The sequence below is a fragment of the Lottia gigantea genome (assembly GCF_000327385.1).
Source record: "Lottia gigantea unplaced genomic scaffold LOTGIsca_28, whole genome shotgun sequence".
Lineage (NCBI taxonomy): Eukaryota > Metazoa > Mollusca > Gastropoda > Lottiidae > Lottia > Lottia gigantea.
In genome coordinates, this window is record NW_008708898.1 from 1000661 (window position 1) to 1017511 (window position 16851).

Genomic DNA, 16851 nt, shown 5'->3' on the forward strand with positions numbered 1-16851 from the left:
ATAGGGGAAATACGATCCTTTGGTTCCAAAATGAGTTGAAATGAATATTGTTGCTTTTATACTCAGTTCCGATATTTGTCGATCACCAGAAGCACTACAATCTTTAAAGAAATAGCATAATTCAATTCATTATAGGTCTATAGGCCAAATACATGTATCTGAGTGGATGACTACGTGACAAGCTCCTAAATTATATGATAAAGGTTGATAGTCCAGATAATTTAAACCAGGCTAAAAGAAAATGTCTACTGCAAATATCAATAAAAAAATTGAAAAAGGGCATGTAATATGTGATTTTGTATAGCTACAAAAAGACATAGAAATAGTACGAAACGGGTAATTTGCTACTTATAAATCTACTTATAAGGCTACAGTCTGTTACGTATTTAATGTCGTTTATGGAATGAAACCATTCATTTATTTGCACATCTTACTACAAGACCGAATACTAATATCCTCTAAAACAGTCTTCACAAGTTTCATTTGTTTTGATCTATCAATTCCTTTAATTTCGTTTTATTGGCGCCTGGCATTTCTGTTATCTGAAATATAAGAATCAACTTGTAATCATTGCCTACTATCATATACATCATATTCTCACATAATCAATATGCTTATCTATTGCTCTGTAACCTATAGACCAGTGCTTTCATTGGGACTCGCCCCAATCTATTCGCAATCATAGAGGTTAGATGCATTTAAGCAAACATCAGCCAAAAGCAATGACAATCTTTGAAAACCACATCATTATTCATATCCTATATTTACATTGACATGTATAACCGGGCGTGCCCCATGAAATACAAATACGCATGATTAAGGCATTATTTTAAAACATCAAGTTGTATTATCTTCTCCGCGGTGGAGTATTCGAATCCAACTGTCAGTGTTACCAAGGTGCATGTACGACTCGTGTCGGCTTCCAAGAGAGAACAATTCTTTCAGAATTTAGATAGTTCAACTCTAATACCTGTTGTCTAATATACAATCCTAAAATCTAAATGATATCTTAGTCCGTGGTAGATTACCCCCCACCCCCCTTCCATAGGTTTAGTACATTTCCTTTAATTAATATTTCTTATTTATGATAACTTACAATTGAAGAGTTTCCTCGCTAAAATATCATACATGTATACTATTTTCACTTAATAAATTATATATATTTTTTATATGAAATACGCATTTTCCTTTACATTTAATATAGGACAATTCCTCAGTTTCACCAGTGAAAATGTTTATTATGATTTCCATGGTTATTAATGTTCCTATTGGAACCAGTATTCTTCTTATATATTTCAGGTTCAGAAGATAATGGATTGGCATTTCAAATATTCTATATCATTCTTGTAAACTAACTTCACAAACATTGCTCTATCACTAGAGGTTACGCCTACATGCCTGTGCCTGTGCTTTCGTAACATTGCTTAATCGCAATGTTACAACCTAAAATTCCTACTCATTGAATACTATACAATGTTAGGACAGATTGAATACATAAACCAAGACATTAAATACAATAGGCTAATCTGAATTCATAACATTTAATTGTCGGCTATTTTATAATCTTAATATCCGATTAAAATAATCTGCGACTTTAATCCTTAAATATAAGACAATATCAAAAGCAAAATATTTCTAATAATAATTATAATGGACTTTCCAAAAGGTAAATTTCTTGTTTTGTAAGGAGTTGTGCAATACTTTTATGCTGTCTAACATTAGGTTATTTAGCATAGTAAAGTAACATTGGAATTTGTCTACTTTGACCACATCGACAGTACAAAGCACTGACTGTATACGAAATACCTATAGTTGTTAATTGCGGTCATAGTATGGACTTTAAAGATGTTTGTAGTTTCCCAACCTTTAAGAGAGTCGTATAATTTGTCGTTGTCCATGGGATGCACTCTCGTTGTACCATTCTTTGCGAAACAAGTTCACGGAACTTGATTAATAGAACAGTTAGGCTACTGTAATTTGTGTTACCTTTTTGTTATCTTTATACAGTATAAATGTAGGCATACACTCTATTCCCTCATCTTCTGCCAAATCCTTTAGAATACCAAAGAAAGGACCACATATGATATCATTTAAAAATAAATTTGCTTGGATCTATACAGCAAAAACTGTAGTTGAATAATTTAAGATAAACTTTAGTACATTGAAAAATATATTATTATTTTACAGAGACAGAGACAGGGACAGATAAAATGAAAGGCACACCGTCAACAGGATGCGAAAATGTAAAAACTTTTTAAGTAGCAAGACGATGTAGACATAGCCAATGTGTATACAAATACTTTCGCTGTTTCATTAAGCTACAAAGTATACCAGTGAAATCATTTTGTATATCCTTTGTTCAAGCATGAGCTATGTGACATTGGCGGATTTAGAATCATTATAAAGTTTAGGCAAATTAAAATCTTAAATGCAAAGTTGACTAAAGAATCTCAGATTATCTTTGGGTTTAATGTTCCAAACAATGACCACATGTCATTTTCTTCTGTAAATTTGATTTTACAGAGATAAATATGTAGTCCAAATTGTAGGTCACTTTCAGCTGCAATTTCTATGTGTATATTTGAACACAACGTACCGGTATCAAAAATAACATTTTCATGGGTCCGAAGACAATCTAAGTTAATGGCCTGCATGTTAAGATTTTATTTTGAATATTTGTGAAATGACAGGAAACATGTCATATATACACATGCAGTTTTCTCTCACCGGAAGCTCGTCAACGTCTACTTTTGCAAATAAAACCGAACCTTCATATTCTGTTTCTAGTTTCTGAAAAAAAAACATTAATAGATGGCATGATCGCACGTATTGGATTGCTAACAATTGTCATTAGTTTTATGCTGAGTTGACAAACCAAACAACGGAGAGACATTAAGTGTACCGAAGTGATCTTCACCGAACTAACCATAAATGTTTGCATGATAAAAAAGACTGATTTTTCAAAAGATATATGTATAAGGCCCCAAACACTGTATATCAAAGATGGGGACAGGGGTGACGACTGTATACATTTTAAAGGTATCTTACATCAAGGTAAGGTGCCATCATCCTACATGGTCCACACCACGCTGCACCAAACAATAGCACCAATAGCCTATTTCCAGCTGTTTTAAATATTTCTTTATATTCACTCTGAAAATACAAATATTTTTTACCAGAGGCTCTCTGACAAAAGAACTTTTACAACTTAATTTATGGAAGAATGTTACAGAAAAGCCAAGAACTGTGATATCGATTTCTCAGAAAAGGACTGTGCTTCGAGCTCTATGAAAGGCTTTGCACCGGATACGCACTTGCACTCGATTGAACTGAATCTATTCCTCATGGTATTATAAGGTATAAGTCTTGATGGGGACGAATATTATATGCAACAGGTGCTGCAAATTGTGTTTTTAACGAGCGTTAAGTATAAATTGTCACTAAATTTAACTGATATCTTAAACTGTAAATGATGCCTTGGATCAATAGAATGGTCAAAATCCTAGATATATAACCGATGTATGCCCACATATCATATCAAACCCTATACAGAGAGGTTGATACACACGAGGCATTAACGCCGTATCTATCTATCTATCTATCTATCTATCTATCTATCTATCTATCTATCTATCTATGTATATGTGTTTGTTTCTGATTGTCTATTTGTATGTGTCACTATTTATTCTACAGTTTTGTTTGGGAAATGGATTTATATAAGCAGTATGCTTGTTTCCAGATCCCTTGATCATTGTTGTATATTAGACTGAACATAAGAAATAAATATTGATTTAATAAAGATTAACGCCGTTTCCGGTGTTCGTTTTATTGGTAAAGTATGCCTCATATGATCTGATAATTGAAACAGGGAAGAGATCGTGTAAATTACTGCGAAGAAATGTCTTACAATAAAAACAGTATTTTAACCTTCTGTGGATAATTCTGTACGGATTTGAAGACTCAAAGAAAGACTTGAAGAGCTGTGAAAACTATTCAGCTTAGCTGAAAACTCCCCGTTTCTGAGACTGGCCAAACGAATTCTACGATAGCTTTCCAGGCAAGGTAATATACGCCCACTGGCAGCTTTGATTTTGAATTGAAATATTTGGCAGTACAGTAACAATCACCAGTATGAAATATTCAACCTTCAGTCATACAATTCTTTTTAACTGTTTATTACCATGTTTTGACAAGACGAATTTTTGGTAGTGGTAATAAAACATTTCACCCAGTTTCGTCAAAATCAGTCAAGAATTATGCCTTCTAGAGTGTTTACGAGATAAAAATTTAATGTATTTCGAAGATCAAGAACAATAACTTTCGATTTTTCTGATTTTAAATAGAGTTCATCCTTGGGTGATAACAAACACTCACACCAAGTTTCGTCAACAACCATTTAAGAATTGTGAATTCTGGGGTCTGCAAGGTCAATCGTGGACAGACCGACGGACATGGCGACGCCAATATACGCCACACATTTCATGTGAGCTTTAAAAATTATCGACAAAAACACTATACTAATTACAATGTCTACATCATCTCACAATGACATTGACTGGTTAATTGTCGATAAAACCGTTTCTAATTTGTTTGTGTGTGTTGCTATGGTGATGCAATGATTTCATGATTTATAGATAATGGTTATAACCCATCAAAATTAATACCAAACCATTATTTTCTCCTATATTTTCACTACAAAGTAAATTTGTCGTTATTGTTATCAAGATATCCGTGTAAGATATATATTGTCATGAGTTAATAAACTGAAACACCTAATGGAGTCTTTTCAATCGAGCACCAGTGCATTCAAACCAATCTGATGTAAACTTGTTTCTTTTCAGAATTGAAATGTACCATGAATCAATAAGTTCTAGTTGTATAATTTCTATTTTCGTGGTCTGTTATGGTCATGATATTTACTGGACGTAAGTATGTTACCAAAGCTCATAAATTGACGACAATATAAACTTACACAATATTATTTTTTGCAATTGCGCCAGACGCTAGATTTTAGTTCTGAAAATTGACACTGATGACTCTAAGCCAGCTAAGCTATACAACGGAAACGGTTTTTTGTTCGGCGACTAACACTCAATCATTGTGTCTGTTGTTAAATGTTTTATTGTTATCACATCTAATCGATCCATTTGAATATTGGGTTGTAGTGTACATATGCAGACAATAATGTGGTTGAATATTACTTCGAATAACAACAAACGAATAGGTAATTCGACATATAGATGACTCACTACCAAAAAACAGGAAGTCCATTCAGTTTGTCACGTCGTCAAATCATTATGGTTTAAGGAACATTTGCAACAAAAAATGTATTATCTAAAGAAAGAAATGTGACATTACCTCTAAAGTAAGTTCCTTCATGATGGTAGGTCTAATGATAATGTCAGGTAAAAATATCAATACATGTCTCCTGCTGCCTTACAAGAAAGTGTTCGTTTCAGAATGCCAATATTCAATCAATATTGGTATTTAATGAGAAATATTAATATCGATTGTTCACTACACTAAAAGCCATCCGTTTTTTTATGTTCATTTGGCGAGTTAGATAAATATTTTCATATTGTATTTTTAGATATAGAAACTAATGTAATGTTACTTGGTGCACTTTAAAGAGACTGTGGAGGTTTTTTTTTATAAGTGTGGGGTCCACAACATCTTTACATAATATGTCAAACTATCTGTGATACAAGAAAAGCGGCTATTACAGTCAAGGTATTAAACGCAGTTAATAGTGTAACATTGTGAAGAAGGGGTCATTAAGGAATGATGTTAATAAAAGAGCAATCTAATTAAAATTATTTTACGACGTTTTTGTTTCGGACTACATAGGAGGTCCAAAATAAAAACGAAATTGTAATTAGATGTTTCATTTGATTGATAAAAGAGTTACATGCTTTGATACAATTACTTGATAAGAAAACCTGTTTTCTATCTATCTATTTTATTTTACCATAATTAATAGCCAAATATAGCTACAAACAAGTAAATACTGTTAACATTTGTATTTGAAATTGAATCAGGTATGTAAACAAAATTCTGCTTCTATAGATAATATTAACCCACTTTATTTTATACACCTTTTAAAACCACAGCAATATAATTTTAAATGCAAATATAGATGTTTAACAAATCCAAGAAAATTAACATCTGATTGGCGAACTACACATTTTGGTACAAAACAAATTGTTCAGATCATTGATGACAATCACAGTCACCTACTGCCAAAAAAGGAAATGAAAAAATTCTATTGGATTTAATTTAAAAAACTGTTGTAATGACATAAATGCGAAAGGCAGGAGTAGCAGAAAATGCTCCATATGCCATCTAATACTTCATTGAATATAATGATCTTGAATTATAATCTCCATGTAAGATGGTTAGAGATGTCTAACATAGTTAAAGATTTATTGATAACCATAGACGACCATAATATAGACACAATATATAACTTATTGTTATTCTTGAAAATATGGCAGTTAAAGCCTATTAACATAATAGACCACTTTTGTTGTAATAGTTATGTTGATGAAGAAAAACACATTCGCTTCTGTCTGAAATTTCAAGAGAATTCATTGCACCTTATCAATTTTGTCTTCTAGATTCTGCTTATTTATGACGAAATCATCTTATCTAAATCACTTTCACCAAGTTCTCTTATCTGAGAATTGTTAGTCGTTTAGCTCTTCGTTGGCGAGGTGCAGTTTTCTCGTATTCGTTATCACTTTGATCAGATTCATGAAGCTCAGAATTAAAAGACGATGTACAATCACTATGTGTTGAACTTAAATCCGTTGAATAGTCACTTGGTTTGAAATCTATAACAGATAGAGCTGAATTATGTAAACTCTTTTCCGTGGATGTTCGCCTGGAACTAGAAACTGTGGTAGCATACTCCGAATAATGTTTGTTAACTGTCGACTTTAGACGAACGGAAGCAATCCTGCATTTGATATCTTCGAGTGCTTGTGTTACCTCGTTGTCTGTTTTCAGCAGTTCGTATTGTAAATCCTGTAGCTTGTAAAGCAGTTTTTCTTGACTCGTTACTAACTCTCTTGCACTTTGGCCATAAACACAGGCGTTCGTATCATCAACGTCGTCACTAACAATGTCGGATGTGCTTGATTTTCTAGACATTTCTACAATTTAGTAGAGGGATATCCTTTTGAGTATGATAAATACATTTGTGCAAAATAAATAGAGAGAATACGATTTAGTTGGACACGGTATACCTACAAATCACTTATCCGATTTATTTAATCTGCAGAAATCTTACAGCAACTCATCCACGTGGAACATAATTATACCAGATGCACATTCGTTCGTTCGTTCGTTCGTTCGTTCATTCATTCATTCATTCATTCATTCATTCTTTCGTTCGTTCGTTCGTTCGTTCGTTCGTTCGTTCGTTCATTCATTCATTCATTCATTCATTCTTTCATTCATTCATTAGAAGTTTCTTCTCTCATATTAATCATTTTATTCATATTTGGAAATCTTTACACCTTAGTCCTGCCAAAAGCCCCATTTCTATCACTAAATATAGACCATGTATAGTTAGAGTTAGAGCAAATTAATATACAGATACAGATGATTCTGTTCGTATTTTGTTGTAGTGGAGTACTCCACTACTTATACACATGGTCAGACGAACAAAGATTTTGTATTGTATAGTCCAATTTTAACAATGCTTTGGATTGATAAGCATAATGCATGACAAGCTTTGCGTCTATCGGGGCATTATTCAATTGTACACGATTAAAGAACTGAATTGTGAATTTAGTTTCTCACAGACAAGTTTGGAAACGAGCCAACTATTTCTGATTTGTAATCATTCCACATTTATTGGTAATTCATTTTACTTCATTGTCTAATTTTAACACCTTACTTAATCTTTTATATTATATATTATATTTATCTTTTAATGACTTGCATTTTGTTGATATTTCAAAAACATTACCATATAAAAAACTAGACTCGAACAGGATATGTTTTATAACAAAATATTGACTTAACTTGACAGGTATATTGTATTTACATCCGGGTATCATTCAGTTTTTTTATTTATATTTTTACACAGCATGCTAAAACACGTGCATTACTGTCTCTTAAAAACAACGGGACATCCAGTTAGTACGATAGTGACTAAATTAAAAAGTAAAATCTGATAAGAGAGGTCGCAAAACATTTTTAACATGTCTTTGGAACAATGAATTTTTTTTTAATATCGGCCTTGAAAAACAGATGCAAGTCGGTATCGTTTACGTAACACCTTTTAAAGTCGCTATGTGTTTTATTGTTGTTGGAAACTAATGGAAAAATATTTAATCATCCCTTTAAAATAAATTTAAGTTAATCGAGTAGATACATAACAGTAAACAGCACAATTTAGAAATCTTTTCACATATGATTAACGTATTCAATAATAAAAATTTTATATAGTGTCCCTCTACAGACTTGTTACTATCAATTCAGTTCAAATGATGAATGCACACACACACGCTCACGTAGGGCCTACACACTATTTAGGCTACTAACATAGTGGCTGTGACAGCAGTCCCCAAAGTATAGAAGTTAGTGTGTGTATATTATATAGTTAGATGGCCAATAAATCCTTTCAAAAGGTGGAAATTACACTGAGGTTTTATTTGCTGTGCACATAATATACCGAACTTTTTAATATAGTCTCGGGATTCTATGACTTTTAATCTCACCAACCTATTAATAGATTGCCCCTCCCCATCCCTTTTATTTTTTTTGTAAATGAATATAACAGACCCTGATTAAGATAAGAAACCAACTAGTTTAAGTCATTAACTAAAAATGAATTGTATTCAATGTAGTACAAAAGAGGTTTAAACTCACAAACTAAAATCATTGTTTCTGTGTCTTGATTGGGGGGTGATTTCTCGTCAGTGAGAGAGATTCCAGATAAGGTGTGTTCGAGTTGTCTCTTACTTAGTTTCTGTAGAGTTACTTCATGAAAGAAAGCTACGACAAATCGAACAAACCTTTAACATACTACATACTACAACTCTATTGTTTGAAATCCCAACATGGATGTGAACTGAAATCAGGGGTTAAGAAAATAAAGCTAATGTATGTAACCAAGAGTTCATTGTTGTATGCAAAGGTCCAAGATTAAAGTATTTCACTGGTTATACTGCCAGAGGCTTTCACTGTTACAGATATGTTATTTACAATGTCTTTGTTCTTTGAAAACAAAATGTACATGAAACAATAATTGCATTTGGAAATAACACGAGGATAAGAAACTAACGCTATTAGTTAACTTTCGAGCATCATCAATATCTGAAGAGTCGACAACAATTTCATATTGTTGTCTGTATCGTTACTTTTAAGAGTTAGCTCCCATTGACCATAATTTGATAGGTGTAGACAAAGGTCGTTCGGTATTGCTCTCACTTCTGGGCTTCAGAGGTGTGTCTGCAATTGGACACTTTTGATCAGGTCGAACGTTCCACTGACATTTGTTTAAAAAAATCTGATCAATCGTTAGGTTTAGTTAAAACGGAGAATACCGAGTACATTTCTAGTACTTCTGAAGTCTATTTACATATATTCAAGATTAAAACCACCCCCCAAAATTACACACCTGTCCCTTAACATAAGAGAACACTGCTCTAACACTGTGTTAGCAGTCCGACTAAAAAGCGCAAACAAGGGCTAACAAGCGCAAACAAGTGTTAATACCGCAAACAAGCGTAAATGACGGTAAATATGCATATACAATATGAATTATATATATCGGTCGATATGTGGAAGCGATTGCCCACTCTGTGCTTCAAAGAAATCGGCCAGATAAGGGTAAGATTTACGTGTTATGAAATTGATGGTAAAGAGGTACCCAAGCTATTTTGAGCATCGTCTGAATATTTGCCAGCTGATATGCCTCGAGTATATTGTCAGCAAAACCTTCCATAGACACATTCAATGACTAGCTGGAAAGATAAATCCATTGAATTCAATTATTCCAAATGCAATGGCGGTTAACAACCTCATAACAGTTTTGTTGATCTGTACACACCCCTTTTTATGACAAAACTGAGTAATTACTACACTTTCAGGTGTTAATCCTACATTAATTGCCTGTCCGTTAGATTCTCTTGAATTACCGCTGCTAACATTCTTATGCTTCAAACAAATTTCGATTATCGAGACACTATTCAAAACAGTTTACTATTTTTTTTTGGAATAATAATACTTTATTCGTAACAATCTGGTGTAAGATGTAATAGTTCTTGTCAAACAGCATTAAAGTGATCCAACCCTGACCAAATCATTGAATTTTTGTTGGAAGTGATGACCAGTGTCAGTTATAGTCCAAGTTATTCACACCAACATGTACTTTTTAAATTGCAAGTTGCATACCAAGAACATTGTTTGCTTGTGTATGATTATTTGCCCTTTGTTTGCGCTTGTTTGCACTTGTATGCTCTTGTGTGCGATTTTTAGTCGAACACCTGTGTTAGTGTCTTATGTAGAATAGTAACTTGTTACCTTTCAATTGCCTAATAACTAAGTGTACGACTCAACGTGCCTCCATGATAGTTTTTGAACTATTTATTATTTAAACAGATAGAAGACCAATGCAGACCAGATTTACATTATACTTGGCTTTATGTCAATACTTTCTCTATGTGTTAAACGTTCTCCAACTGAACAGCCCAACCCTTCAACATCAACAAGACTAATCGTATTGTATCGTCTTCTCTTCAATTTATTTAGTAAAGCGGGATTTACCAAGGAGGACGTCTTTCGCCAGTCTTTTTGACGTTGTGAGTTTAGGACTGAAACTTTAACTTGCTCTGTTTCTTGCCAAAGCAAAACAAAATTTCACAATGATTCACAGAATAATTTTCACTCTGACAGGTAAGAATGTTAAAGAATTTGTTTTTATAGGGAGGGAGGGGGGTGGGGGGTTGTGGTAAGGTCTACAAGATTTGTCTAAGAGGTAGGAGTCACTTAACTTATTGAAATGACTAACAAATGACTTAACAAAATCTAAAATGCTATCATTCACTAAAAAATTAAAATCTATTTTATGGCAAATCTGTATATAAGCTACGTGGACTCTCCAAACTGTTATATACTAATTTCTAGAAGAGGGAGCTTGCCCTGGACTCACTCTGCAGGAACTAAAGCTTGAACTCAAATTCAATAACGATTTTCTCTTTGTTCCTCACCGAAAAAACCTCAATGTAATTGACATGGTGTATGTGACACCATTCCACAGTGTCAGATTAATTGTTTAAGTAATTAAAAATACATGTCAATTGAAATACACTTAAACTATAGTTCATCATTGCTTGATAAAGACGGAAGAACCTTCGTCGAAACGTCGCAAGATATTTTATTATAGTAATCGTTATCCATCTATATTGTGTATAATAACGAAATAAAACCATGAGTCCTATCCTTGTACATCCTTCCATTGTCGGAAGAAACTGGAAAATCACGACATCTTGGAAGTGGTATTAAAGAATTTAAAAAAAAAAAAAAAAAAGCTTAAGTAAAGTAAAACTTTGAATTCTGATAAGGCTGCATTTTCATTTAAAATTTAAAATGGAGTTTCTGCTTTAAGAGGTAATGATTTGTTTTGTAGAATAAATATTTCGACCGACAAATTGTTTGCCAGTTCCCTTTTAAACCTTATATGAAATGAAAATACGACACGCTTTTATGAGTGGACAAAGAAAGTTTCTTATAATAATCAAAAAATGTCCAAATTTTGAAAGAGTATCATTTATCAAAGCCTACGTTACTGACAAAAGCCTATACCCAAATGAAACTGAATCGCCCCCGTATTTTATAATACTTTTTTTTATATATTTTGCTGCTGTACATTTCATTTTTTTTTTATCATACTCAGAACAAAAATAATATCAGAGCGATTTGTAATCACGACAGTATTCCTGAGAAAATGAACATCATGTGTACGTGTACTCTACACTTATTTGTAGGTTAAATATCAATACCAACCTATAATCATTTTTGATAGAATTTTTAAAGTAGACTGTTCTAGATTAGAAGTAAATAGGAAAAAAGAAATTTGAAGTATATTCTCAATTAAATTCATACACGACGCCCAAAAATACACAGTGAAAGCATATAAGAAGACAACTGGTTTTGTTCTCTAATTCAATGTTGAGTACACTATTGTTGACTAAGGGTGAGCTCACACCAAACACTTAAGAATAAAGAATTTGTATAGACCTGTATGTATGTCGATCTCCTTACTTTTTACAAATTTATTTAATTGCGAGTAAGAACATCTTCTTTTCGTGACTTTCGACATCTATTTTTAATTCTTTAGACTAATTCGTCATAAAATAATTTTGTCACAAAAGATTTGCATATTAATTGACATGATATGAAATATTCGGAAAAGATATACACTGTGATAATAATAATGAATAATCTATATTTCAACAGATAACATTAGCAATACAATTTTGTCTCAATATTTCTTTAATTGCTATTTTCATTGACTACCACTTCATGTTACCCTTCTACAAAAATACATTATAGGACTATCATCCATTATATCTACGATTGAGCAGCACAATTTATTTTGACTAATTAAAATCATTATTTTAAGGATTAAATATATGATTGAAGCAGGGGCCTATGCCAATGTCTATAAATCTGTAAATCAATAAATGATTCGTCTAAAAATGAAGAATGATTGGTTGATTTCTTGAAATTGTTAACATCATTTCTATTAACAATGTTAATCTATGTAATCGCATGTCAATATCCTATACTAACAGGATTAACAAACAATCAATTGTATTTAAAAGTTAATATTTGTTTCAAATCGAGCATGTTAAAAATTACAACAACCCACTTCTCTTTGATGAACGATTCTGTGGAATTTTCTTTCTGGTAAAAAGATGTAAGCTTGAAAAAATACAATTTAATATCTTTTTGGTATTTTTGTATTGTTCAGATGACAATACAATCTAACATATTATGCATATTATCATGACTCAGAAGATTTGTTGATACTTTGCTATCTTTTTCAAGTCTGTTTGAAGAGAGTAAGATTGAATTTGGATAGGTTGGGCCAAAATATTTTGACAATTCGATTGATTTTCTTTTGAAGAGATTTTATTTATTTCTTATAAAACATACATTAACTTATCAACTTTCAATATTATATTTACCATTGCCTTTTGTTGAGATAAAATTTTACTTGTACCTTCTAGCCCTTGGGAACAGTCGAATTCCTTTCTAAGATGCCACAAAATCAAGGCCCTTTCCCACTGACACCGAAACGGAAACGGAAACGAATCCCTACCGAAAAAATAAATTGCTTATAATGGTCACCATCTTTCCAACATAAGCGAAACCGTTAAGTAAGACGAAAACGAAAACATGCACGAATTCAATTTTCGTTTGCGGCAGTTATTTATGAGCTGATAGCAGCGTCATGATTTGTTGCCTTATTTATTATATTATTGTCTTAGCTCATCCAAAATGGTCGTCCATTTCTTTTTGAGAAAATAGTATAACTCTGTGATATAATATTCTTGGAAATTTGTAATGAGAAGAGGTATATATTGTACAATGTCCATGTATTGCCATCGTTCCTGTTCACTGGAAAACCGGCACAAATATGGTGCAAGTGTGAAAGGTCTTCTGAAAACGAAAATATTTTTTCGTTTTCGTTTCTGTTACGTTTTCGTTTCGGCATAAGTGGGAAAAGGCCTTTAAATTTTGTTAAATATTGCTACTTATCCGAACAACTTAAATTATTCGCATTTCCGGCACGTTGTACAGACTTCAGTAATTTGTGCAGTAGAGCTGTGTTTATACGTTTTGCAAGCTGTTAGCAAGCACGACTGAATTAAAGGGACAGATTCACCATCCGACTTTTCGTTAAACGGGAATCCTTTTAGCTAAGCAAATCAGTAATAGTGTGCACAGCTGACCGTCGAAATTTGAGCCTTCAAACCCATGTCCGTGTTTGGTATTGTTTTGAAGATTATTTACATATCCAAGACCCAAATCAACCCCCGAATACGGTGAGCTATAGCCTTTAAATCTTGCCATTGGTCAGTAATAGTGAGTCGATAATACAGTAATTCATTTAGGAAAGAGTCTAATCTGTATCTATAGCTATCTCGACTTGTTCTATTTGATGATCTGGAGAGCGACTATAGCCAGTATTAGACGAAGTTATTGATCCCTTGACCAATGTTTTTCTATGAAATTCTGTGTCACATAACTTATTTGTATCTATTGTTTTGTGGTCTTGGTTGTGTACATCGAATAATACAAAATAATTTAATATTGGATAGACGTGGATTGGACAAGGAAGTTGAATTTAGATCAAAACCCCGTTTGATTACAAAATATGCTCAAAGTGTTAACGCGGAAAAGCTTCCACGTGGCAGATACTGTGAGATTATCCTTTCTCCCACTGAACAGGGGCGATTACGATACGACTCTAGATCATGACCAAGGGGTATAAATGTTTTCGATTACTGCTAGAGTAATAACCTGGTTCAGCGACAAGGCAAGTGTTAGAAAAACTGAAGAAAGATATAAATAAAAACCTGTAAAAAGAAGTGAACAATGACAAGATTGCAAGCGAGAGGGCGACATTAGCCAAAAAGATTTAACGGAATATCTTTGATCTTTGTTTAGGAAATAGTCAACGATTCACATCATTTTTGAAATAACCGAAATTATTCTATTTTTTGAAATCAACTCGAAATAAGTTTTCTCGCGTGGTATGTCCATCAGATAACTATGCAACAATTCTTTAGCAGCACCATACTTGTGTTATGTTTTTGTGCTGCATTATGATGGTAATGATAATCGATATAGTGATATTCAATACTCTATTTCAGTTTCTTAAAAAAAAAAAGTTTTTTTTTAATTTTCAGCCCTGGTTATGGTTAGCATGGCTGCAGATCTTCCTGAATCTGGTAGCAGCTGTGATCCCAGTAGTGACAGTCAAACAATAGTTGACTCTGATGACTGCACCGTATTTGTTAAATGTGTCACAAATCAAGATACTGGTGAAGCCAAATGGATCTCGTCCAAGTGTATAGATGGAACAATTTACAGTGCAGAGAAAGGAAGATGTGATGCTTATATTGGTGATAATGCATGTCAAGGTAATTATTTCATCAAGAATTCTTCTTTCATGTCAATGTCAATGCTTGACCATCTAAAATTCACTCTTGGTTGGTTTCGCGTAGTTTAGCATAGCAATACACTAAAATGATTAATTATTCCTGTAGTGGTATACACCAAATACACGTCTTAATTATTTGGGATCTGCAAAGGGCTTTCCGAGATGACAAAGATACCACATAACACATGCCGGAAGGTTGAGCCAACCACTCGTTTAAGGACCTCAAGCAACAAAACCCTAGATTTAACCCTAGTCAATCGTAGTGTCACTTTCTTTCCATAAACTTCTGTTATTTCTAGTGCTTTTCAACAGATTAATTCAGTTTCTCTTTTAATATCTTTGTTCTTAATTCGCACAGACCATCGCTTTTCTTTTTCTGTATAGTCCCACTGATAGATCTTTATCTTCTTGCCTTGGGTGAGTATTCTCTACATTGGCTTTAATTGCTTCACTAAAGCTGGCATCTAGTTTTCTCACTATGCGTCTCAAACTAGTTCTTAGCATATTTTCTATTTCGACTTTAGAATTTGAACGTAATGTCACATTTAAAAGAACTTTCAAGTGTTGCAGAACTTAGACATAATCTCGAAAAATCATAGTTCCTGCAACATTCTTCAATCGGTATTAAATCAATTATTATCATTAAAAATTTGTCCTTGATATATAGTACTGGTATAATAATCGAGTAAGGAATTTCAAGTTAAACATACTGACGACTAAATTTAAAATTTGAAGTTCTTTTTTTTCTTGTGGCCGTACACCACCAGATGACTTTAATATTACTTCATTAATTTCTATTTTGTTGTAGGTTACACAAAACCAGCACCATCAGGAAGAGATATCCCAGCAGGTAAGTACAAATAGACCTTATCATCAAATAATATAAGATAAGATAAGATCAGATCAACGACATTAACATCTGGCCTCTGCACGCAGTATCTGCGGATTTCCCCTGTCAGCTGGGCAGACCGAGACAATAAGTGGAGGCCTTGTGTGGGCGTGGAAAATCAGAAAAGTGTAGGTTTATTCTGTTGTCCCAGTAACCACGATTTGTGCCATTAAAGCAGTTTTCTTAAAGATTTCTCTATTTTTAGGATGCGAAGACAATTTCCTGTGTCCAAATACTTTAGCATTTTACGTCTACCCAGATTGGCAAGATTGTACAAAATATTATGTTTGCCAGAGTGGGGCGGTTTCCAATAGAAACTGTAATGCTTTTGATGGATTAACATACTATTCTGCAAATGATTATGCATGTGTATCATCGTCTGCTGGAACTGGTGTTTGTCTTAATGGTATTCCTGCAAGGCCTTAAGTTACAAATATAACAGATTTTGATGCCATTATCTTTCTTTTCCACTTTTAAATTTTATTTGAATCAGCACAGCATTAGAATATTCAATACACTAAATAAATTCAATAATTTACCATTCTGAAAATGAATATACAATTGCATAATATTTTACTATTGCTCACATTAAGTTCTCTATATTCATGTTTTATAAAATCCATTGTATTTATTTGTCCAGTATGATATACGACTAAACAGTAAATAAATCTTTCTTCTGAATAGCGTGTGATGTTTTCCCCTTTTATCGCCTATTTCATATCATTCCAAATTGAGAAAATCTCGACAATGGCCTTGCTGCATTCCAATCGTTTCC

General features: G+C 33.0%; 3 protein-coding genes across 3 annotated transcripts; 1 reads left to right on the forward strand and 2 right to left on the reverse strand.

Annotated features, from left to right (window-relative positions):
* Positions 1 to 479: 479 nt before the first annotated feature.
* On the reverse strand, positions 480 to 5379 carry LOTGIDRAFT_232353 (hypothetical protein; the record flags this gene model as incomplete). The annotated part of the gene is made up of 5 exons (XM_009056555.1): positions 480 to 542; positions 1987 to 2052; positions 2728 to 2790; positions 3049 to 3153; positions 5359 to 5379. 5 exons carry the CDS (start codon positions 5377 to 5379, stop codon positions 480 to 482), a joined length of 318 nt encoding a protein of 105 aa, XP_009054803.1.
* Positions 5380 to 5950: 571 nt separating this feature from the next.
* On the reverse strand, positions 5951 to 7183 carry LOTGIDRAFT_232354 (hypothetical protein). The gene has a single exon (XM_009056556.1). The coding sequence runs from the start codon at positions 7150 to 7152 to the stop codon at positions 6673 to 6675; it is 480 nt and encodes a 159-aa protein (XP_009054804.1). The 5' UTR covers positions 7153 to 7183; the 3' UTR covers positions 5951 to 6672.
* A 3596-nt stretch (positions 7184 to 10779) lies between these two features.
* On the forward strand, positions 10780 to 16755 carry LOTGIDRAFT_232355 (hypothetical protein). The gene is made up of 4 exons (XM_009056557.1): positions 10780 to 10908; positions 14934 to 15167; positions 15996 to 16037; positions 16282 to 16755. Exons 1-4 carry the CDS (start codon positions 10878 to 10880, stop codon positions 16500 to 16502), a joined length of 528 nt encoding a protein of 175 aa, XP_009054805.1. The 5' UTR covers positions 10780 to 10877; the 3' UTR covers positions 16503 to 16755.
* Positions 16756 to 16851: the final 96 nt, after the last annotated feature.